The sequence below is a fragment of the Aquarana catesbeiana genome, linkage group LG05 (assembly GCF_042186555.1).
Source record: "Aquarana catesbeiana isolate 2022-GZ linkage group LG05, ASM4218655v1, whole genome shotgun sequence".
In the NCBI taxonomy this organism is placed as follows: domain Eukaryota; kingdom Metazoa; phylum Chordata; class Amphibia; order Anura; family Ranidae; genus Aquarana; species Aquarana catesbeiana.
In genome coordinates, this window is record NC_133328.1 from 402,852,860 (window position 1) to 402,872,658 (window position 19,799).

General features: G+C 39.8%; 1 protein-coding gene across 1 annotated transcript in view; it reads right to left on the reverse strand.

The window, feature by feature from the left end:
- Positions 1–19,799, reverse strand: part of MBOAT1 (membrane bound glycerophospholipid O-acyltransferase 1) — a 99,194-nt gene that overhangs the window by 46,056 nt on the left and 33,339 nt on the right. The window contains exons 2-5 of the mRNA XM_073631138.1: positions 14,002–14,147; positions 9,796–9,873; positions 6,925–7,020; positions 6,644–6,699 (exon numbers count right to left, since the gene is read on the reverse strand). Coding sequence (XP_073487239.1) covers positions 6,644–6,699; positions 6,925–7,020; positions 9,796–9,873; positions 14,002–14,147 — 376 coding nt within the window. The remainder of the gene's footprint in view (positions 1–6,643; positions 6,700–6,924; positions 7,021–9,795; positions 9,874–14,001; positions 14,148–19,799) is intronic.

Genomic DNA, 19,799 nt, shown 5'->3' on the forward strand with positions numbered 1-19,799 from the left:
TTGGCTACTACCATCTATAGGCACCTTCTGCAAACTACAATTAACCACTTGCCCTCCGGAAGGTTTACCCCCCCATTCATGACCAGGCCATTTTTTGCAATATGGCACTGCGTTACTTATGGCCTTATTCACACTGGACGTTATAAAAACTCCAGCAGCATTAGCTGTGGAAAGCTGTAGAATAAGGTTTGCAGCATTTTTCAACTTTTTTTTAGCAAAACTATACTCCCACAAAAGCTTATGGCTCGAAGACGCTGATAAACTTTGAATGGTCGCGTTTTTTAGCATTGCAGGCTTTTATCATAGTTAAAGCATTTGTACAAATGAAAAACTCCTCCTAAAACCCATTCATTCTGGGGGGTTTTCCAGCCAGAAAACACCCCTGCCAAAAAACACTGATGACAGCCTATGTGTGCATGGACACAGTGGACAACACACTGGGGAACTCACTGACTGCAGAAAAAAAAAAACGCCTGAAACCAAAAAAACAGCAGCTGTAAAAACATCCAGTGTGCATAAGGCCTAACTGACGTCGTGCAGCGCTGTACATCATTCATGTCTATTTTTTTCCCCACAGATTTCTTTTGGTGGTATTTGATCACCTCTGCGGTTTTTACTTTTTGAGCTATAAACAAAAAAAAATTACAATATATATATATATATATATATATATATATATATAATTGAAAAAAATCTAAATTTCTTTATCAATTTAGGCCAATATGTATTCTGCTACATATTTTTGGTGAAAAAAAAAATCAGAATAAGCATATATTAATTGGTTTGCACAAAGGTTATAGCATCTCCAAACTATGGGATATTTTTAAATTTTTTTATTTTTTTTTACTAGTAATGGCGGTTATCAGCGACTTATAGCGGCGGACAAATCGGACACTAACTGACACTTTTTGAGGACCAATGACACTAATACAGTGATCAGTGCTAAAAAATACGCACTGTCACTGTAGTAATGACACTGGCTGGGAAGGGGTTAACATCAGGGGCGATCAAAGGGTTAAATATGTTCCTAGTCAGTGCTTCTGTACTGTGGGGAGTGCTTTTACTAAGGGAAGGCATAGAGCCATCTCCCCGCTTTGCAGGAACACAGAATCAATGCCTTCCCCACTGACAGAAAGGCAATCTGCCTTGTTTAGGCAGATCGGTGTCCTGTCTGTGTACTAAGCAATCCGCGGGTGCCAGCGCACATCAAGTTCGTGGTACCCACGGATGGGTTCCCGCCCAGTGTGATCACAGCGTGACTAAGCCAGCATCGCCACGCACGTGTGCCTCAGACACGGAAGTGTCGACTCACGTACTAGGTACGTGAGTCGGCGCAGCTGTGCCACTTTGCTGTTGTATATCTAAGTTATATGCTTCGTAAGTGGTTAAAGTGACCCTGTGGGTAAAAGTAAAGAAAATGTCATTAGCACACCAGGTATTCCTTGAAAGAGTCCAAAGCTTTATTTCGTGGTCACAGGATAAACATACAGCAATGTTTGTGGTAAAAAGACACCAACAGCAGGTGGCTGCCAGAATGTATCTATTGTTGTAAATTCAGCAATAGATGATTTCTGATTTAAAAGGACACTAAACTCTGGTTTAGAAAAAAAATTCTATTCAAGTATGTATTCTTAACTTAAACGCTTCATACACACAGGGAGTTAAAAACGCGGCTGTTAGAGGCTTTTGACTTTTTTTTATTTTGTGCCTCTAAATGCCCCTCTATGTTAGCCCACGTATGTTGCACACAGGCGTTTATAGTTTACAGGCCCAGAGAGTTTAGCATATGACCTGGGCCAATCTGGAGAGATGCTGGGGATGCCATGCAAACATAGCAGCTGTGGCAGCTTACACTGACAACCCAGGCAAATGCACATGTGGAGGGATGCCATGCAAACATAGTTGATGGTGCAAGGTGTGTGTGCTAATGAGGTCAGCTGGTAAACTGCTTCCTGTGTCTTATTGGCTCTCACACCCCAAATCTACATACCAGGAAGTCATGAAGTTTTCTATGAACACACCAGTGGCTAAGGTAAGGCCTTGTTCTAAAAATCAAAGAAAGCTTTTATTTTTGTGTAACAGAAGTATTGTTACATTGGGTAGCTGGATTAAAGAAATTAAAAAATAAAAGGTGTACTTAGCCTTTAAGCACTTGAACGTATATTCATTTCAATGACCAAAATAAATTACTATTCTGCCCGATGGAATAATTGCGCACCTAAATGCTTTTGCAAAAGTGGCTTTAGGAACATTTTTTACGCTGCTTTTTCCTCCCTTGAAGCAAAGGCGCCCAGAGGCGGAAAATAAAATATCCTGTGTACATGAGGCCAAACAAGTACCTTGTTTTGCTCTCAAATTCCTCCAAATCAATTTTTTATTTATTTTTTGTTGTTGCTGTGATCCAGCTTCCCATTAGAGGATGGCTATATTCATTCTCTGTAGTCCCACCGTATGGAGAAACATAAGCGTTTTTTGCTCACTCTTGAGATGAACAAGGCCTAGGGACTCTGGTATTTGTAGTGTGCATAGAGCAGTGGACATGACCGCAACTAACGTACAATGCTCCTTCCAAACAAACGTAACTGAGAGAGAAAAGGAGAGGTTTGGTAGCTCACAGTGCACATTACACAGAGGCAGAGTAAGAAAGTATTTCATGCAAAATAGATTACAGGATCATTAAGCAGTGGAAGTGTATGGACTATTTTTAGAGAATATCATTGTCACTTTCAAGTGTATTTCAAGGTAAAAAAAAAAAAAGAGTGCACATGCAGTACATGCGCATTCCCTATGTGTTTTCCCCTTTGACCCCTTCACGCCGACAGTACGCAGATATGCTGCCTCTCTGGACTTTGCTTTTTGTGCACAGCGCGCTCCAATCCCAGCACAAAGACCAGGGTCTCGCTGAGAGCCCCAGGTCCCATATGAACGATCGTTACCCGAAACTCCCGCTTTCGGGTCACCTGATCGTGGTGATAACCTCTAATCGGCTGTCACAGTGATCAGTCACTGTGAAGCCGGCCCCTGTGTTTCTCTTCCTGGGAATGGAGTCTCTCCTTGCAGAGAGAAAAAAAAAACAGTGTGTGAAAAAATAAATGACATAAAATAAATAATAAATATCTAGATCAAGGTTTGATCTGGGTCAGTACCAGGGTTAGTGTCAAGTAAGGGTCAAAGGTCAGGGTCAGTATATTTTGGGCAGGATAAAAAAGAAAAAAAAAAAAAAAGCAATTTAAAGATCAGTTAGGATCAGCATGTTTTAGGTTGAATAAAAAAAAAAAACAGCAAAATGCAATGCGCACTACTGTTTTTGGGCTGTACTACAGGTACATACAACTAACATACACATATGTGGTATCGCTGCGATCATCTAGAGCTGGAGGATTTATTTTGGGTTGTGCTTTGGTGGTAGGTTACAAGAAATGTTCAGCTAAATTTAAAATAAGATTTTTTTTTACCATCTTGGGCCAGTTTTCCTTTGATAATAAAATTAAAAAAAAAAAAACAGGAGATATCCATTACCTTTTATCACCAAATGAAAGCCCAATTTGTCCTGAAAAGAAGCAAGGTATAATCCACCTGGATGCACAAAGTAGTTGTGATGATATGTACAGTTTTACTAACACATGTCAAAATTGCAAAATTGTGCTTAGGCATTAATAACCACTTCACGAAAATCACCGTACCCGTACTTTGATGCTAAATACCAGGGTTATGGCAGCATTTAGTTGCCATAACCCCAGTATTTTTGGAAACGGCGTGCATTTTTCTTTAGAATAAAAGTGGTCTCCGCAGTGGATTCACTGCGAGATCACTTTTATCGGCGGCAGGAGAAGTGCCCATCCCCCTCCCGTCATGCTCCAGTCATCTCCGCCTCTTACCGGACCCGCCGGTAGCGGCGGAAACGATCGCTTCCTCTCCCATGGATGCCTGGCTGCCGACTGAGGGGAAGATAACTCCTGCTTGGCTCCATGGTATGGGAGGGCGGAAGCGATGTCAAACGTCACTTCCGCCCATAGCTCTTAAAGGAGAAATAATTTTATTTTTTCAAAAAATTTTTTTTCTAATTGCATTTTAGTGTAAATATGAGATCTGAGGTCTTTTTGAACCCAGATCTCATATTTAAGAGGTCCTGTCATGCTTTTTTTCTATAACAAGGGTTGTTTACATCCCTTGTAATAGGAATAAAAGTGACCCATTTTTTTTTTTTTTTTTTTAAACTGTGTCAAAATAAAAAATTAAAAGTAAAATAAATATGAAAAAAAATTTTTTTAAAGCGCCCCGTCCCGACGAGCTCACACTCAGAAGTGCCCGCATATGAAAACAGTGTTCAAACCACACATATGAGGTATCGCCACGATCGTTACAGCAAGAGCAATAATTCTAGCCCCAGACCTCCTCTAACTTAAAACTGGTAACCTGTAGAAATTTTTAAACATTGCCTATGGAGATTTTTAAGGGTAAAAGTTTGTCGCCATCCCACGAGCGAGCGCAATTTAAAGCGTGACATGTTGGGTATCAATTTACTCTACTACTTTATTTTACATTATCTTTCACAATATAAAAAAAATTGGGCTAACTTTACTGTTGTCTTATTTTTTAATTCTAAAAAGTTTATTTTTTCAAAAAAAGTGCGCTTATAAGACTGCTGCATAAATACGGTGTAACAGAAGTATTGCAACGACCGCCATTTTATTCTCTAGGATGTTAGAAAAAATATATAATGTTTGGAGGTTCCAAGTAATTTTCTAGCAAAAAAAATGATTTTAACTTGTAAACAATAAGTGTAAAAAAATAGGCTTGGTCCTTAAGTGGTTACCATTTGTTTTCCCCTTAGGCATGAAAGATCCTGAAAGACAAACACCTGCTGATCTGCCAGAAATACTTTGTTGTGATCTTGACAACATATACTTGTGTAGAATGAGTGGTGTTAGCCGTGTTCAGACTTTTTTTAAAAATTACTCAACCACTTCTAATCTCGGCGCTCTACTACATAAATTGTTTTTATTATTAAATATTCTTTAGTCCATGGTAAAAACTAAGAGGGTTCATTGAGATAACACAGGAAATCTGCAAAGCACACAGATCAGCTCTGAATTTCTGAGAAGAGAAGATCTTCTCTCCCCACATCCCCTCTTCCCCGGATATAAAGACTCAGTGAAAGGGCTGCTGAGAGGGGACGGGAGAAGTATAACAAAAGGCACCAGAACAGGAATAGAGGGGAAATCATGCAATGAGAATAGTTCTGGGGACCCTAGTGACACCCCGGGATTCCCTCACTTTGAAGGGATTTCTTCTTACTTCCTGTTTTGGCCATTAGACAGGAAGTGAAGGAAAATTTTGCCGATGGGATGCAGATGGCAAGAAAAATCTGCCTGGGGTTAGAACTCTCCCTTACTCAAAAATTTTAAAAAAAGAGAAAAAGTTTTGCCTTAAGTTCTACTTGAATGATCAAGTCTCAATTTTGTAAGTGTATTTCAGATTAATTTTATTCATCAAAAAAAGGTGTTTATATACATCATCCAGTGCCGTTTATTTCCCTCTGACACTTTCAGTTTGTACTATATCACCTTTGAATATTTGCGGAGCTAGTGAAGAAAAGCAGACTTGCTAATAATCCACTGACAACATGCTAACGCTCCATTAAGAACAGTGCATGTGAAGACTTTATAGGTTTGCTTTACTAAAATGAGAATCTAAAAAGAGACTTTCCACTCGGTAACTGTTCTGCAACCCAACAACAACCAAAACTGTTTTTTATTTTTTAAAAAGGAAGTAAAGTAGGAGTAAAGTTAAGTTTTTTTTTTTTGATTTGTGACCCCCCTCTCCCCCAATCAGGGAGATTTCTCCCGACTTCTGGGACAGGAAGTATTGGTAAATCTCTCCAGATGGGACACAGACTGCAACAAAACTATTTTTCATAAAATGAAAAAAAAGGTTAGTACCTCTGTAATGTTATTATTACATTTTTTGTCTTCTGGTCTCAATGACAACCCTCTCTACCAATCCCTACTCTGGCTCCCAATCACCCAGCGAATTAAATTCAAAATACTAACCACAACATACAAAGCCATTCACAACTCTGCCCCGAGCTACATCACCAATCTTGTCTCCAAATATCACCCAAATTGTCCTCTCAGCTCTTCTCAAGACCTCCTACTCTCAAGCTCTCTCGTTTCCTCCTCCCATGCTAGTCTCCAGGATTTCTACAGAGCTTCTCTAATCCTCTGGAACTCGCTACCTCAACCTGTCCGGCTATCCCCTACTCTTGCTACCTTCAGGCGATCACTGAAAACTCATCTCTTCAGGAAAGCCTATCACGTCTCCAACTAATCTTTTACCACTTCATCAGCTCATTCCCCACAGTTAAAACCTTTTGTACCACCTGCCCCACCCTATTAGATTGTAAGCTCTTCTGAGCAGGGCCCTCTTAATCCTCTTGTATTTTATTGTATTATAACTGTATTGTCTCCCTTTTACATTGTAAAGCGCTGCGTTAACTGTTGGCGCTATATAAATCCTGTATAATAATAATAATAATAATAATAACATTGTGTCCTTCTGTCACAAGGACAGAAAGTGAGTTGAATTTTTATTTTTATTAAAAAAAAAAAAAAAGACAGGCAGATAAAATTTTTATACTTACCATCATGTAACTGGAAGGCTAGTGTTGTGATTTTCTGAGTAACAATCATTAACGGCCTAGAAGATAAAAAATACATTATCGTAATATCACCAAACATTATAAGTATATTCATGCATATAATAGTGCAATATATACTGCCTATTTGTTAAGACAAGCCACTTAAACAAATAGTGCTTAGCAACAACATATTCTATTCTGTCTAAATGAAAGTTGTGCGTAACAGTTCATTTACACGCATTTCTCAGGTTATTTCCTGTTACGCGCTTACTGTGTGTACCTACCCAGAGAAGTCCGTAGTCAGGATGCCATAGTTGAATATGTACACTCTGTTAATCTGGCACAATGTTAGATAACTCATGGCGGTTATAAAAGAGTACCTGGGGAAAAAAAAAAAAGTAAAATACACACTTTGTCTCAGTTAGCTGTATCTAAAGATAAATCCATTCGAACATTATTCATGAGGAATATAAACAGCTAAATCGCCATCTTACCCACTTGAGCTCCGAAAGATTTTACCCCCTTCATAACCAGGCCATTTTTTGCTATTCGGCACTATGCTATTTTAACTGGTAATTGCCCAGTCATGCAACTCTGTACCCAAACTAAATTTATATCAATTTTTTATACAAATAGAGCTTTCTTTTGGTGGTATTTGACCACCACTGGGTTTTTTGCAATATAACCAAAAATTTAAAAAAAAATTAAAAAACACAATTTGTTTACTTTATGCTACAAAACATATCCAATAAAAAAAATCTAATTTCTTAAATTTTGTCAAATTGTTTTTTTTTTTTTTTTTTTTATACTACTAATGGCGGTGATCAGTGACTTATAATGGGACTACGATAGTGCTGCGGAAAATCTGACACTAACTGACGCTGGGGGGAATTAACTGCTACTGACATCACCAGTGTCATAAATACAGTGATCAGTGTGAATTATATACACGGTCACTGTACTAATGACACTGGCTGGGAAAGGATTAACATCTAGGGCGATCAAAGGATTAAATGTGTGCCCAACTATGCCTAAATATGTGTAATGCCTACTGCTTTTACTACTAGATCTCTCAGTTTCTCATCCCTGAAAAGCACAGAGCCCTGTGTTGTTTATCAACTGGGCTGTGAATGCACACACCCGATCAGCAGGTCCCAGCTGTGAATCATTTGCTAGGACTTGCTGACAGGCTCCCACTGTGTATAATCCCAGTAGGTGCTGGGCGGAGGGCACGCACCCTAAACCCAGAAATAGGCAACAACCGTTACGTTGCTTTGCCTACAGCGGTCCCTCGCACACAGTACATTGCGGGCGGCCAGCAAGTGGTTAAAACTGGGTTTGTGCTGAATTATAAATTATTAGATCTAGATCATTTTATTTTATTTATTGGTATAAATATGGCCAAAGACACAAGAACGGTTATGCTGGCACATAAAAGTAACAGCGCTACACAAAAGGAAAAGCTTGTAATAGCAAACTTTCTGGGTTAAAGCTGCAGAACTACACAACCAATATTTATCAATATTAGCCTTCTACTACCTGTGTCTATTGGTTATTGTGGCCATCAATCACAGGGATCAGCCAATAGCAAGCTGCAGGAGGTCAGAATCTGCAGGCCTGTACTTAAAAGGGTTGTAAACCCTTATGTTTTATTCACCTTAATGCATCCTATGCATTAAGGTGAAAAAACACTTGGCAGTGACCGGCCTCCCAGCCTCCCTGTTTTACTTACCTGAGCCCCGTATTTCCCTTGGCGGAGACGCGCTGTCCCTCTCTGCACGGGGTCCTGTCTCTTGATTGCATAGATTGAAAGCAGCGCAGCCATTGGCTCCTGCTGCTGTCAATCAAATCCAATGATGCGGGCGCGGGGGGGTGGGGCCGAGTCCAACCTTCGTGTCTATGGACGCCGAATGCTGAACTCGGGAGCGCGCCCGCAAGGTAATCCCCCCGGGAGAGCACTTCTCCTAGGGGGTTATCTGATGCGGGGAGGAGCCGCGAGAGTCGCCGAGAGACCCCAGAAGAGGACAATTGGGGCCACACTGTGCAAAACGAGCTGCACAGTGGAGGTAAGTATGACATGTTTGTTATTTTAAATTTTAAAAAAACTAAGGCTTACAATCACTTTAACTTTACAGGAAAAAAAGCCACAATAAAAAGGCACTCAGGGCTGCTGGGAAGTTTAATTTGTAGGCTGTTCTAGGTACCCACAAAATGTATTCATGGAACCAGTTATACCTATTTGTAAGACAAGTGTATCTTAAAATATACCTAAAGCCAAACCTTTTCTATTTCTGGTTTGGCTAGAATGGGAAAATGTTGAAACTCCTGTTTTTCTTGTTGTTTGTCTGTCTGCTGGGATTTTAACTCACATTATAGGGATTTCCTCTCACTCCTTGTTGTGTCTTCAGATCAGGAAGTGAAGGTAAATATCCCCAAAAATGGCAAAAAAAAAACTAATAGGGAGTTTAACCATTCCCCACTCTATCAAAAACTAGAACAAAAAGTGTGGGCTTTAGATAAACTTAAAGTGGAACTTTAGTCATAAAATTAAGTCCTTCCGAATCACTTCAGGCTGGTCCCTTTTGCAGGTATAACTATGTAAAACATTAGAAATAAGTGGCTATACTGTTTACATTCCAGTAATCCACTGTCTCACCCTGCTCTGCACATACTCAGTTGCTCTCCATTTTTAGGCACTGTGCCCAATTTGCAGAGGCTGATCTGCTGACAGCCTAAAGATGTAATGCTGTTCATGGGGCTCTGGGCTTCAACAAAATGGCAGCCTCCAGCAAGAAGAAACAGGAGCAATGCTGGATGCAATTTACAGCACATAATAATTTTGGTAGCATAAATATTAATGTGGAATGTATGTTTCTTGCTAAAAATTTTTTTTTTTATCAAGTTGTCATGGGTAAAGTTCCACTTCAAAAACATCTGTCCATTTTTGAACACAACCATTAGGAATTTTTGTTTATACCAACTAAGAAAAAATAGTACTATTAAAAATATTAGCCATAAAAACCCCCAACACTAAGCATAGTGGGGCATGTGCTTATCCCGTCAGCATAAAGCTGTAGCTACCCTTTCCTTCAGGTGGTATGATATGCAGTATGTACAATAGGTTATGTGAAGAATGCAAAATCCATAGACCTTACCTGTGAACTCTTTCTTGACTTGCATTCATCATGATGAAGTAGCATACAAGCACTAAGGTAAATATGTGCAAAGAGTACCTGGCATTTAAAAACAACACATTCATTTACTATTTAATTTCCATAAAAGCCCTTTAATAGCAGTAACAGTTTGGCATTAAATAGATTTATACTAATTCTAGGTAATATAACTGTAGACTATATCTATCAAAGCATACATGAAAAACAGCATATCTTTCGCATGTACAGTAAATGCTAAAGTATTACTGCTGAACCTAGAGTATCTGGTGTAAATGGATAGTGACCACAGTGACTAAGGCTGCAGGAGACAGCCATACTTCCTGTGATCCGGTGCAGTTTCTAACATTGAGAGGCACATCAGCATATATTGTAGATCAAGGGTCTTCAAACTTTTTAAACAGAGGCCAAGGTCACTGTTTTCCAGACTTTAAGGGGCCAGATTGTGTCCAGTGGGGGTATAAAATGTCCTGGGCCCAGCATCAGTTTGAATAAACATGGCTTCAGGCTTGGTGGTCAATAGGAGAAGTAGTGCCCTATCATTGATATTAGTGGGAGGAATAGTACCAGTATCTACTGTATCAAATAATATTTAATAGCATCGGTACTAGTATCAGTAGAAGAAACCGTCACCCGTTGTTGGTGTCAGTGGGAGAAATAGTGCCCCATGGTTGGTGTCAGTGGGAGGAATAGTGCCCCATGGTTGGTGTCAGTGGGAGGAATAGTGCGCCATGGTTGGTGTCAGTGGGAGGAATAGTGCCCCGTGGTTGGGGTCAGTGGGAAGAATAGTGACCAAAGGTTGGTGTTAGTGGGAGGAATAGTGCCCCATCGTTCATATTAGTGGGAGGAATAATGCCCTATCATTAGCGTCTTTGGCAGGAATTATTCCCCACTCTTGGTGTCAGTGGCAGAAACAGGGCCCCAGTGTTCGTGTCAGTGGGAGGAATTACTGGATTAAACAAAGAGCTGGATTAAGGCTAGCAAAGGGTCACATCTGGCCCTTGGGCCGCAGTTTGGAGACCACTGTTGTAAATGGTCCATAAGGTCATTTCCTTCCACTTCTGATCTTCCAAACCCTTCTTTAGAAGTATCATTTTACAAGAACAATGCTTAAGTGTCTAAGGAATGTGCCATAGCACTGAGTTAATTGGTCTTAGTAATATAACAGCTAATAATGCCATTGGTTTTGATGTGATTGTTGTATATGCTGTATCGGATAACTTTTTCAAATAAAGAGATATTAAAAAAAAAAAAAAAAAATAATGCCATTGGTGCTGGGGAAAACACTCAATTTCCATAGACTATAGTCCAACATTTAAAAAAATAATGAAAACTTGCATTTCTGGGCTTACTAATCTTGTGTTTCAGGACTTTCACAAATTTAATAGTTTCAGGCCCTCAGGTCGCCCACCTGAGGACTCTTGGCAGCAGCCTTTCCGCCAGCTGGGGCAATCCACTATGGGAAGGATCAGAGCCCATGTGTTCCCAGAATATATACTATATATATGCCAGCACCCAGCATGCTCAGGGGCACCCTCCCCGGCAATTAGCCAGAGCTGCATACATATTTATTCTGCCCATTTGCCTAGCTCCCACCTATGTTCCAGAAAAGTCTAGTAGTTTCCAGAAGGCAGGAGGAGCAGGAGGAGCCCGGGCAAACTCAACAGCACCAGAACATCATGAGCAGTCCTGTCTAGTAAACTGCAGCACTCTGTTAGGCAGAATGCTAGACAATAAATTTGCCTCTAGCTCCCCCTGTTAGGCGGAGGAGCAAATTACACTGACCTAACTATATACTGTACATCCTAGCACCTAAACTAGGGGGGTGCTACATTTCTATCCATGGTTCTTAGGGAGATGTTTGTTATCCCCCTGTCAGGCTAATGCTAGCTATACATGCCTACATCCATGCTAGTTATATATGGGTTAAATTTTGAGTTGTGGGTGGCCCTGTTAGCACCACATGGCTTGACAATTTTTGATTTAAAAATCAAAGGAGCCGAATGGTAAATTCTTAGCGGAAAAGTGACTGCAGTCAATCAAATCCAGTCCATATTAAAGTATTCTGACAGTTACAGGAGCAGCGGCTGTCAGAATACAATAGTTCCATATAGACAGTGTAGCATGGATGGGGAAATCGAAGTGTGTATGATTAGCCTTACATCTATGTTCTGCACAGATACTGCAACAAATACATAAACCATGCATTGAAGACGATAATAGTTCCATATTTACTGTGGCCTGAAAAACCTGACAACCCACTTTTATTCATAATTCTAGCTGAAGCATGATGAATCTAAAAACACAATGCTAGATCTGGAAATCACAAGAACCTTGTGCATAAAACTGTTTAAAGTGGTTGTAAACCCATGAACAAACAAACAAAAAAAAACAAACAACCTGCAAGACAAAGGCATAATGAGCTAGTATGCATAGCATACTAGCTCATTATGTATTACCTACCTTAGATCGAAGCCCCTGCAGCGGTCCTCGTTCACCGCTCAAGCCGGCGACATCGCTCACACAGTTACTTCTGGGTATCGCGGCCTCCGGCGCTGTGATTGACCACATGCGCACGGGAGCCGCCGGTATCGGCACAGTCTAACTGAAGAAACGGTACGTACATGCCATTGCTTCAGTGCGCATGTGCCGGTGACGTCGCCACATGCAGATACAGGGGATATCTCCTAAACCGTGCAGGTTTAGGAGATATCCAGGGTAGCTACAGGTAAGCCTTATTATAGGCTTACCTGTAGCAAAAAGTGGTTGTAAAAGGTTTACAACCACTTTAACCAGATACAAATAAACAACATAAAGACAGTTAACCCTGTCATCATTTATTGTGCAAAAATTATTTAATTGTTTATACAGAACATTATGTATCTGCCCAATGACAAAGAGATCATAACAAAAAGTTTAGGATTATCAGTTGAAGCTGAGACAGACAAGTGTTTCGTCAGATTAGGCGACCCATCAGAATTTGTAACGGAAGTGATGTTTCGTCGCTGCCATCTTGCTACACCCCGAACTCGTCAACAGTAAGGATAGAGTGAGAAGGCGGCAAGCGGACATCTTGTTACACCCACCGGTGTCTTGCATTTTACACTTATTTTTAACAGTAAACGGAGCTTATATAGTGAAATTCAGTATTTTGAAATCCCTCAGGCTGTTTTGATGTTGATTTTTCAAAGCAGCGGTGTTCTGTCAGATTACCAAACCTCTGAGATCAGCAGGCTTGCCACTGCTTTTAAAATTGAACATCTAAACAGTCAGATGGATTTTTAAATAGTGCATTTCACTATATAAGCTTTGTTTACTGTTAAAAATAATACCCTGTACACACAATTGGATTTTCCGACAACAAATGTTGGATGCAAGCTTGTTGGCTGAAAGTCTGACCATGTGTATGCTCCATCGAACATTTGTTGGCCGACTTTCCGCCAACAAATGTTGGCTAGCAGGTTCTCAAATTTTCCGCCAACAAATCTTTGTTGTTGGAATTTCCGATCGTGTGTACACAAGTCCAACACACAAAAGTTCACGCATGCTCGGAATCAAGCAGAAGAGCCACACTGGCTATTGAACTTCCTTTTTCTCGGCTCGTTGTATGTCTTGTACGTCACCACGTTCCCACGTTCGGCCAACATTTGTGTGACTGTGTATGCAAGACAAGTTGGAGCCAACAACCATGTGTAGGGGGCATAAGTGTGACTGGCAAAACTCTGGCTGTAACAAGATGTTCTCTTGTCGCCTTCTCACTGTATCCTTACTGTGGACGAGTGCATGGTGTAGCAAGATGGCAGCAACAGAACATCACTTCCGTTACAAATTCTGACGGGTCACCTAATCTGACGAAACACCAGCACAAAGAATCTGACAGGAAATGATGTAGGTGGACTAGCAGCAGAAAAGACAAAGTTTGCACAGACAATGTCTTGTCCCAAGATCTGTCATGAGTTTCTGACTAAATGCCACTTGGTAATTATCTCTTTTTGTTACATTATTGTTAACCATTTGACTCAATGAAAAAAATGAAAAGCATTTCCAAAACTGATGCACCTTTCTGCAACAGAATATTCTTGATCTTGACAAACATCCCTGACAAACTTTGATCCCATTTACAGTTCACTTGTCACTATATGGGTGCATGCCTACAGAACAGTACGTCATAAAAAGTCCTATATTACTTACCATCCAAAGCAAAACACTGCGAGGTAAACACCAATGATTGTGGCGAAAGCATGGCGCACAGTAGCGTGTGCATGGCTTGCACTCAGGTAGGTACGGAACCAAACAGCGACACCAAGAGCAAACAACTGACATGCCACAAAGTTGACCTGTAAAAGCACAATAAGCACATTCATTTTTTCTTCAGGAAAATCATGGACTCATTAACTTTATTAACTAACTAGAACGTTTCGTAGTGAACTTGAAGCAAAAATGTTTCCAAGTGCACCCATATTTCAGTTTTGTGCCGCTGCTGAATAGGTAAAGTGAGCTTGCACTTTACCCATGCTGGCTAAAGTAACTAATTTCAAGAAGGACTGCTATAGTGGATTTGTTCATAATTTAATATGGTCATATCCCTACAATATTGTTAGGATTCACTCCGCTGCCTGAACCAAAGCTTACCATCAATGAATGTCAAAATCATCTGTAGACCAGAGGTATAGACAACTAAAAGGTACAGGCAAATCTTGACTATCCAGTAACATTTAAAGGAGAAGTATGGCCAAAGCTTTGTTGGACAGACTTCTCATGGGTCACAGGAGTGCACTTTTCTGTTCTTATTTTGACTCTGATTCAGCCGACAGCAAACTAAAGCCTGTTGTCAGCTGATGTTATAGAGCTGGTCCATCTCTGCCGGGATCCTGACAATGTTGGGATCCGCCCATATGCCTGACCGGCAGCCAGCTCAGCCTCTTAGCGCACCACTGAGCCCTCCTACCCCCTCCCTAGCATGGCATTCCAGTGACCACTGGAGGGGCAGAGCAGAGAGCTGTGACTGACAGTCATCGCTTTCTGCTTAACGAAGACTAAGAACTGAAGAAAAAGGTGTTTGTTCTTCTATGTCTTTTGGATATGGATTCCGAATGCGTGTGACTTTTTACATTAATGATCAGCTAAAACACTTGCAATGCTCTAATGAGGAAAGTTGCAGGGTCTGCATTCCTTTAGAATTAACCCTTTATGAGAATCTCTCCAAAAATGCATTTTTTGTTGCAGAGAATGCCTAAAATCTGACTTTGGATCTTAGTGCAGACTAAGATCAGACTTAGTGCAGAGTGAGATAAGTGAAAATAAGTGAGCGAATCACACGAGCAGGAAATGACATTTCTGGAGGTGTACAGAACAACTCCAGGTTGCCATATTGCACTGATTTTTACAGAAAATAACAGTGCTGCAGATTGAAAAGGAAAGATAATTTTTACAACATTAAATTACAATACGGCTTGTGTCACAACTGTATACACTAATTTTTTTTTTTTTTTTTTATTATTTGCTGTATTTTTTCCCCACAAAAGAAGTATTACCCTTTAACCTTTTCGCTGCCAGGTCCATACCTTGTACAGACCTGACAGCGGGGGGGGGGGGGGGGGGTTTCTGCCTGTCTGATGGAAGCGGTCTGTAAGTAAAAAAATGTTTTGTTTTGTTTTTTTTTAATGTAAATAATGAAAGCTACACCCAAGTACATAAAATGCCTCCCAAAATTTTTTTTTGAGCCCCCACAACCACATATATGCACATAGGAACGTTAATTGTGTGCGTCAAGACACAGACACCTACACAGGAAAACGTTGATTGCGGTACATGTTACATATCACTGCACATGCTGGAGTGAGAGCAATATTTCTTCCACCAGACCTCCTCCATACCACTGAACTGATGACCTACAGGGGACTTTTAATACGTTGCGTATGGAAAATATAGGGTACTGAAGTTTGTCACCATTTCACGGCGCACCCAAATTTAAGGTTTGACATTTAAGGTTGGCTATCTATTTACTCTGTGCAACCTCATCTTATGTACGAGGGTTCTTAAAAACGTTTCCACACTTTTTTAACTCAAAAAAGTACAGAAACTTTTTGAAGACCCCTCGTATCTTACCGAAAGTTTGGGTAATTTGTTGCGTTTGTGTGACCTAAAATTTACTTCGGGGTATATTTTACTGAAATTTTGCATTATTATTGTGTAGTATAAAAAATTGGAACTACCACTATTTTATTCTCTAGGGTGTCTGCTTTGGGGGATTTATGCAATCTTCAGGCCTAAAACAATTTTTTAAATGTGTGCAAAAAAAACTGACAATGGCTCTTGCAGCAAAAGGGTTACAGGATCAGTGGTCATTTGTTTACATTGTTTGCCCAGACTTCTAGAATTCCATGGGGATCTACTGCGCATAAGTGGCCAGCACAGAAAAGATTTTGCACAAAGGATTTCCACAAATGCAAGATGCTGTGGGCCACATGTAAATATGCATCAGGGGAAGGTGAGATACTTAGGTACTTTCGAATGCTGACTTTGAAAAAAAAAAAAAAAAAAGGAAGGGCTTATGTCTGGATTTTTTTTTTTTTTTTACTTATCCTGTAAAACCCTGTAAGTATTGTACCCTTATCTGGTGGGTGGTATGTTAGGACTTTGCTATCTTCCTGAGCTCTGGGCACAGTGCCATCCACCATTCGAGTGTGTCGAATAAAATACCCCCACTTAATGCTGTGGTTCCCACTGTCAACACCTACACCACTAAAGAACACAGCAGAACGCTATGAAGACAGCAAAAATGTATTGCACGACCCACCAGATAGTTATGATAATTCTACGGTCTTTTTCTTCTGGATAGACAAGGGTAACCCAAGGGTTTATTCTAGTCTCACCTGGGCCCGCTTGTGAAAGGGCCTCTTTAACCAGTTCCCGAATGGCCTATAGCAAAATGACAGCCAGGCAGGACTTCCGTCATTCTGAGTGGACGTCATATGACGTTCCTCCCAGAACGCACCTCTCACGGGGCCACACAGCAGCACGATCTGTCACCGGCTTTGTCGGCAGACATAGCCGATGACTGATCATTATATCCGCCCACTGCCAGTATCATGTGATCGCTGTGATCAATCACAGCAGATCACATGTCAATTGTACACAATGAATGGCTTTCTTTCCTGCCATCCATTGTATACAATTGTGTTACTAGCTGTGATTGGTCACAGTGATCACATGGTACAGACAGGGCCAATCACAGCCCAAAACAGCCCAAAAGACACTGAATGAATCAGTTTCATTCAGTAAAAATGGTTGCTTATACCAATTAAATTCTTTGATATAAGCAATCATAATGTGTAAAAAAAAAAAAACTGATCCCTTCTCCAGAGTAGTACAATGTTACTATTGTAACACAGTCACAGTGTTTTAAGAAAGAAAAAAAAAAAAAAAAAAAAAGTTTACAACTTCAAAAAATTCGCCATGCCTCTAACTAAATACCCTGGACAGTCTTCTTTCCAAAAAGGGGTCATTTGTGGGTATTTGTACTGTCCTGACGTTTTTGGGCCTCAAGAAATGATGTCAGTACATCAGGATAGATCAATTTTCCTTGTCAAAAGAAGTTTATTGAGTATACAATGTTATAAAGATACATAAAGTAAGTTTACAAGGATCTATAAAGTAAGCTCATTGTTTTACAGTAGGGTTTATATAGGTAAATATCATGAAATTTCAAATATTAAACATTGGGTTCACGTAAACCTAAATTAAAGATATATATCATTTCCTTAGTTACTTTTGTAGGTATTTAAATGATTTATACCTACTATACATATTGTTTACAAGTGGAGTGTATATAGGTCAAATAAATTCTGATAATGAGCTTTAATCGTAAGGTGGAGAAAAGGAAAGAGAAAGAAGAAAAAGGGTTGAAAGGTAGAGGTATGGTCCACAAGGTTGTCCCGCTCGTCAGTTTATTATTCTTTTTAGTTCTCTTTGAAGCCTTAGAATGGGTGTCTCTGCAAGTCATTTAATCTGTTACCATGGCAACAGGAAAGAGTCATTGAAGTTTGACAGGAACTGTTGTTTTATCCAAGGATGCCAAAGTTTTTCAAATTTTGGAATTTGATTTTGATCGATGGCTACCATCTTAGCATGGGACATTGTATTATTCATTCTGTGAATTGTTTCTGCTAGTACCAATGTAGGAGATTTCCATGCCTTGGCCACTGTTTGTTTTGCAGCCGTTATTAGTTGGATCATAAGTTTGAATTGAGAGAGTGTTAACCATTCCGGTTTTAGATTAAGTAAAGTTAAATATGGATCTGGTTGTATTATTTTTTTAAATATTTTAGATGCAATCACGAAGACTTCCTTCCAGAAGGTTTGGATTACTGGGCACGTCCACCATATGTGTAAATATGTGCCTATTTCTGGGCATCCTCGAAAACAAAGAGCTGAGGTATTAGGTGAATATTTTGCCACTCTAGCGGGTACAAGGTACCAGCGAGTTAGGACTTTATAATTTGTCTCCAGTGCTAAGATGTTGGGTGAAGATGACTTAGATGTGAGCCATATGTTAGACCAGTCCGTGTCTTCTAAAGTTCGTCCCAGGTCCTCCTCCCACCTCTGAACGTAAGAGGGTCTATTAAGATTTGCTACTCCATATAATTGATTATAAAGTGATGAAATTGTACCTTTAGCAAATGGATCTTTTGTACAGATTGATTCAAAAATGGATAATTGGGATAATGGTGTATCCCCCTTTAGGAATGGTGTATAGAAATTTTTGATTTGGAGATATCTAAATATCTCAGAGTTTGGTAGATCATATTTTTCTCTAAGCGATGGGAATGAAAGGAATGATTTAGATGCTATGAAGTCATTTAGTGTCTGAATGCCTGATGTTGTCCAAGCTTTAAAAGAATTTGGGTAGATCCATGCCGGATAAAAGGCCGGATTTCTGATAAAAGAAAGGAGAGGATTGTGTGGAGATTGTAACTGATATTTGGTTTTTAGTTTATCCCAGAGAGATAAGAAGTGTTTAGTTATGGGATTATGAATTTTAAAGCGGCCTTTAGGATCAAGCCATAATAAATTTGATATTAATAGAGGGTCATTTTCTGAAGCCTCTATAAATACCCATAATGGGATTTCCTGTTTTGCATGGTATTTGGACAGACTGGCCAAATGTGCTGCTCTGTAGTAGTTAGTAAAATTAGGGTATCCCAGGCCTCCTTTATTTTTGGGAAGATGTAGTGTGTGTATAGGTATACGTGGTTTAGAAGAGCCCCATATAAACGAAGTTGCTCTTTTTTGTACTATTCTCAAAAAATGGGAAGGAATTGGAATAGGGAGGACTCTGAATAGATAAAGCAATTTGGGTAGAATAGTCATTTTGATTGCATTAATCTTCCCTATCCAGGATAAAGGAAGTTGCGACCATTGTTTTATTAGATTTGTGATCTGTCTTAATACAGGAGGATAATTGGTTGAGAATAAGTCAGAATGAGATGCTGTTAAATGAATTCCAAGATATGGGATTGATTTTTCTGCCCATGTGAATGGGAGTGCAGCCCTAGCCGGGATCAATTCCATGTTTGTGAGTGAAATATTAAGCACTAGGCATTTCTTAGGATTAATCATAAGGCCGGATAGGGCTGCAAACCCATCAAGAGCCGGTATTAAGTTAGGACCAGAGACCTGTGGTGATGATAGAAAAAGTAATAAATCGTCTGCAAATATACATAATTTGTGTGTAATACCTCCTACTTCAATGCCAGTTATAGTTTGGTTTGTTCTGATGTATTGGGCCATGGGTTCGAGTATAAGGGCAAATAATAAGGGAGATAATGGGCAACCCTGTCGGGTACCTCTTTCGATATTAAAGGCTTCAGATTTGTATCCAGCATATTTTATATAGGCTTTGGGTTTATTATATAATGCTTTGATCCATGTTAAAAAGTGGGGTCCAAAACCCCATTTTTGTAATGAATATTGCATATATTGCCAGG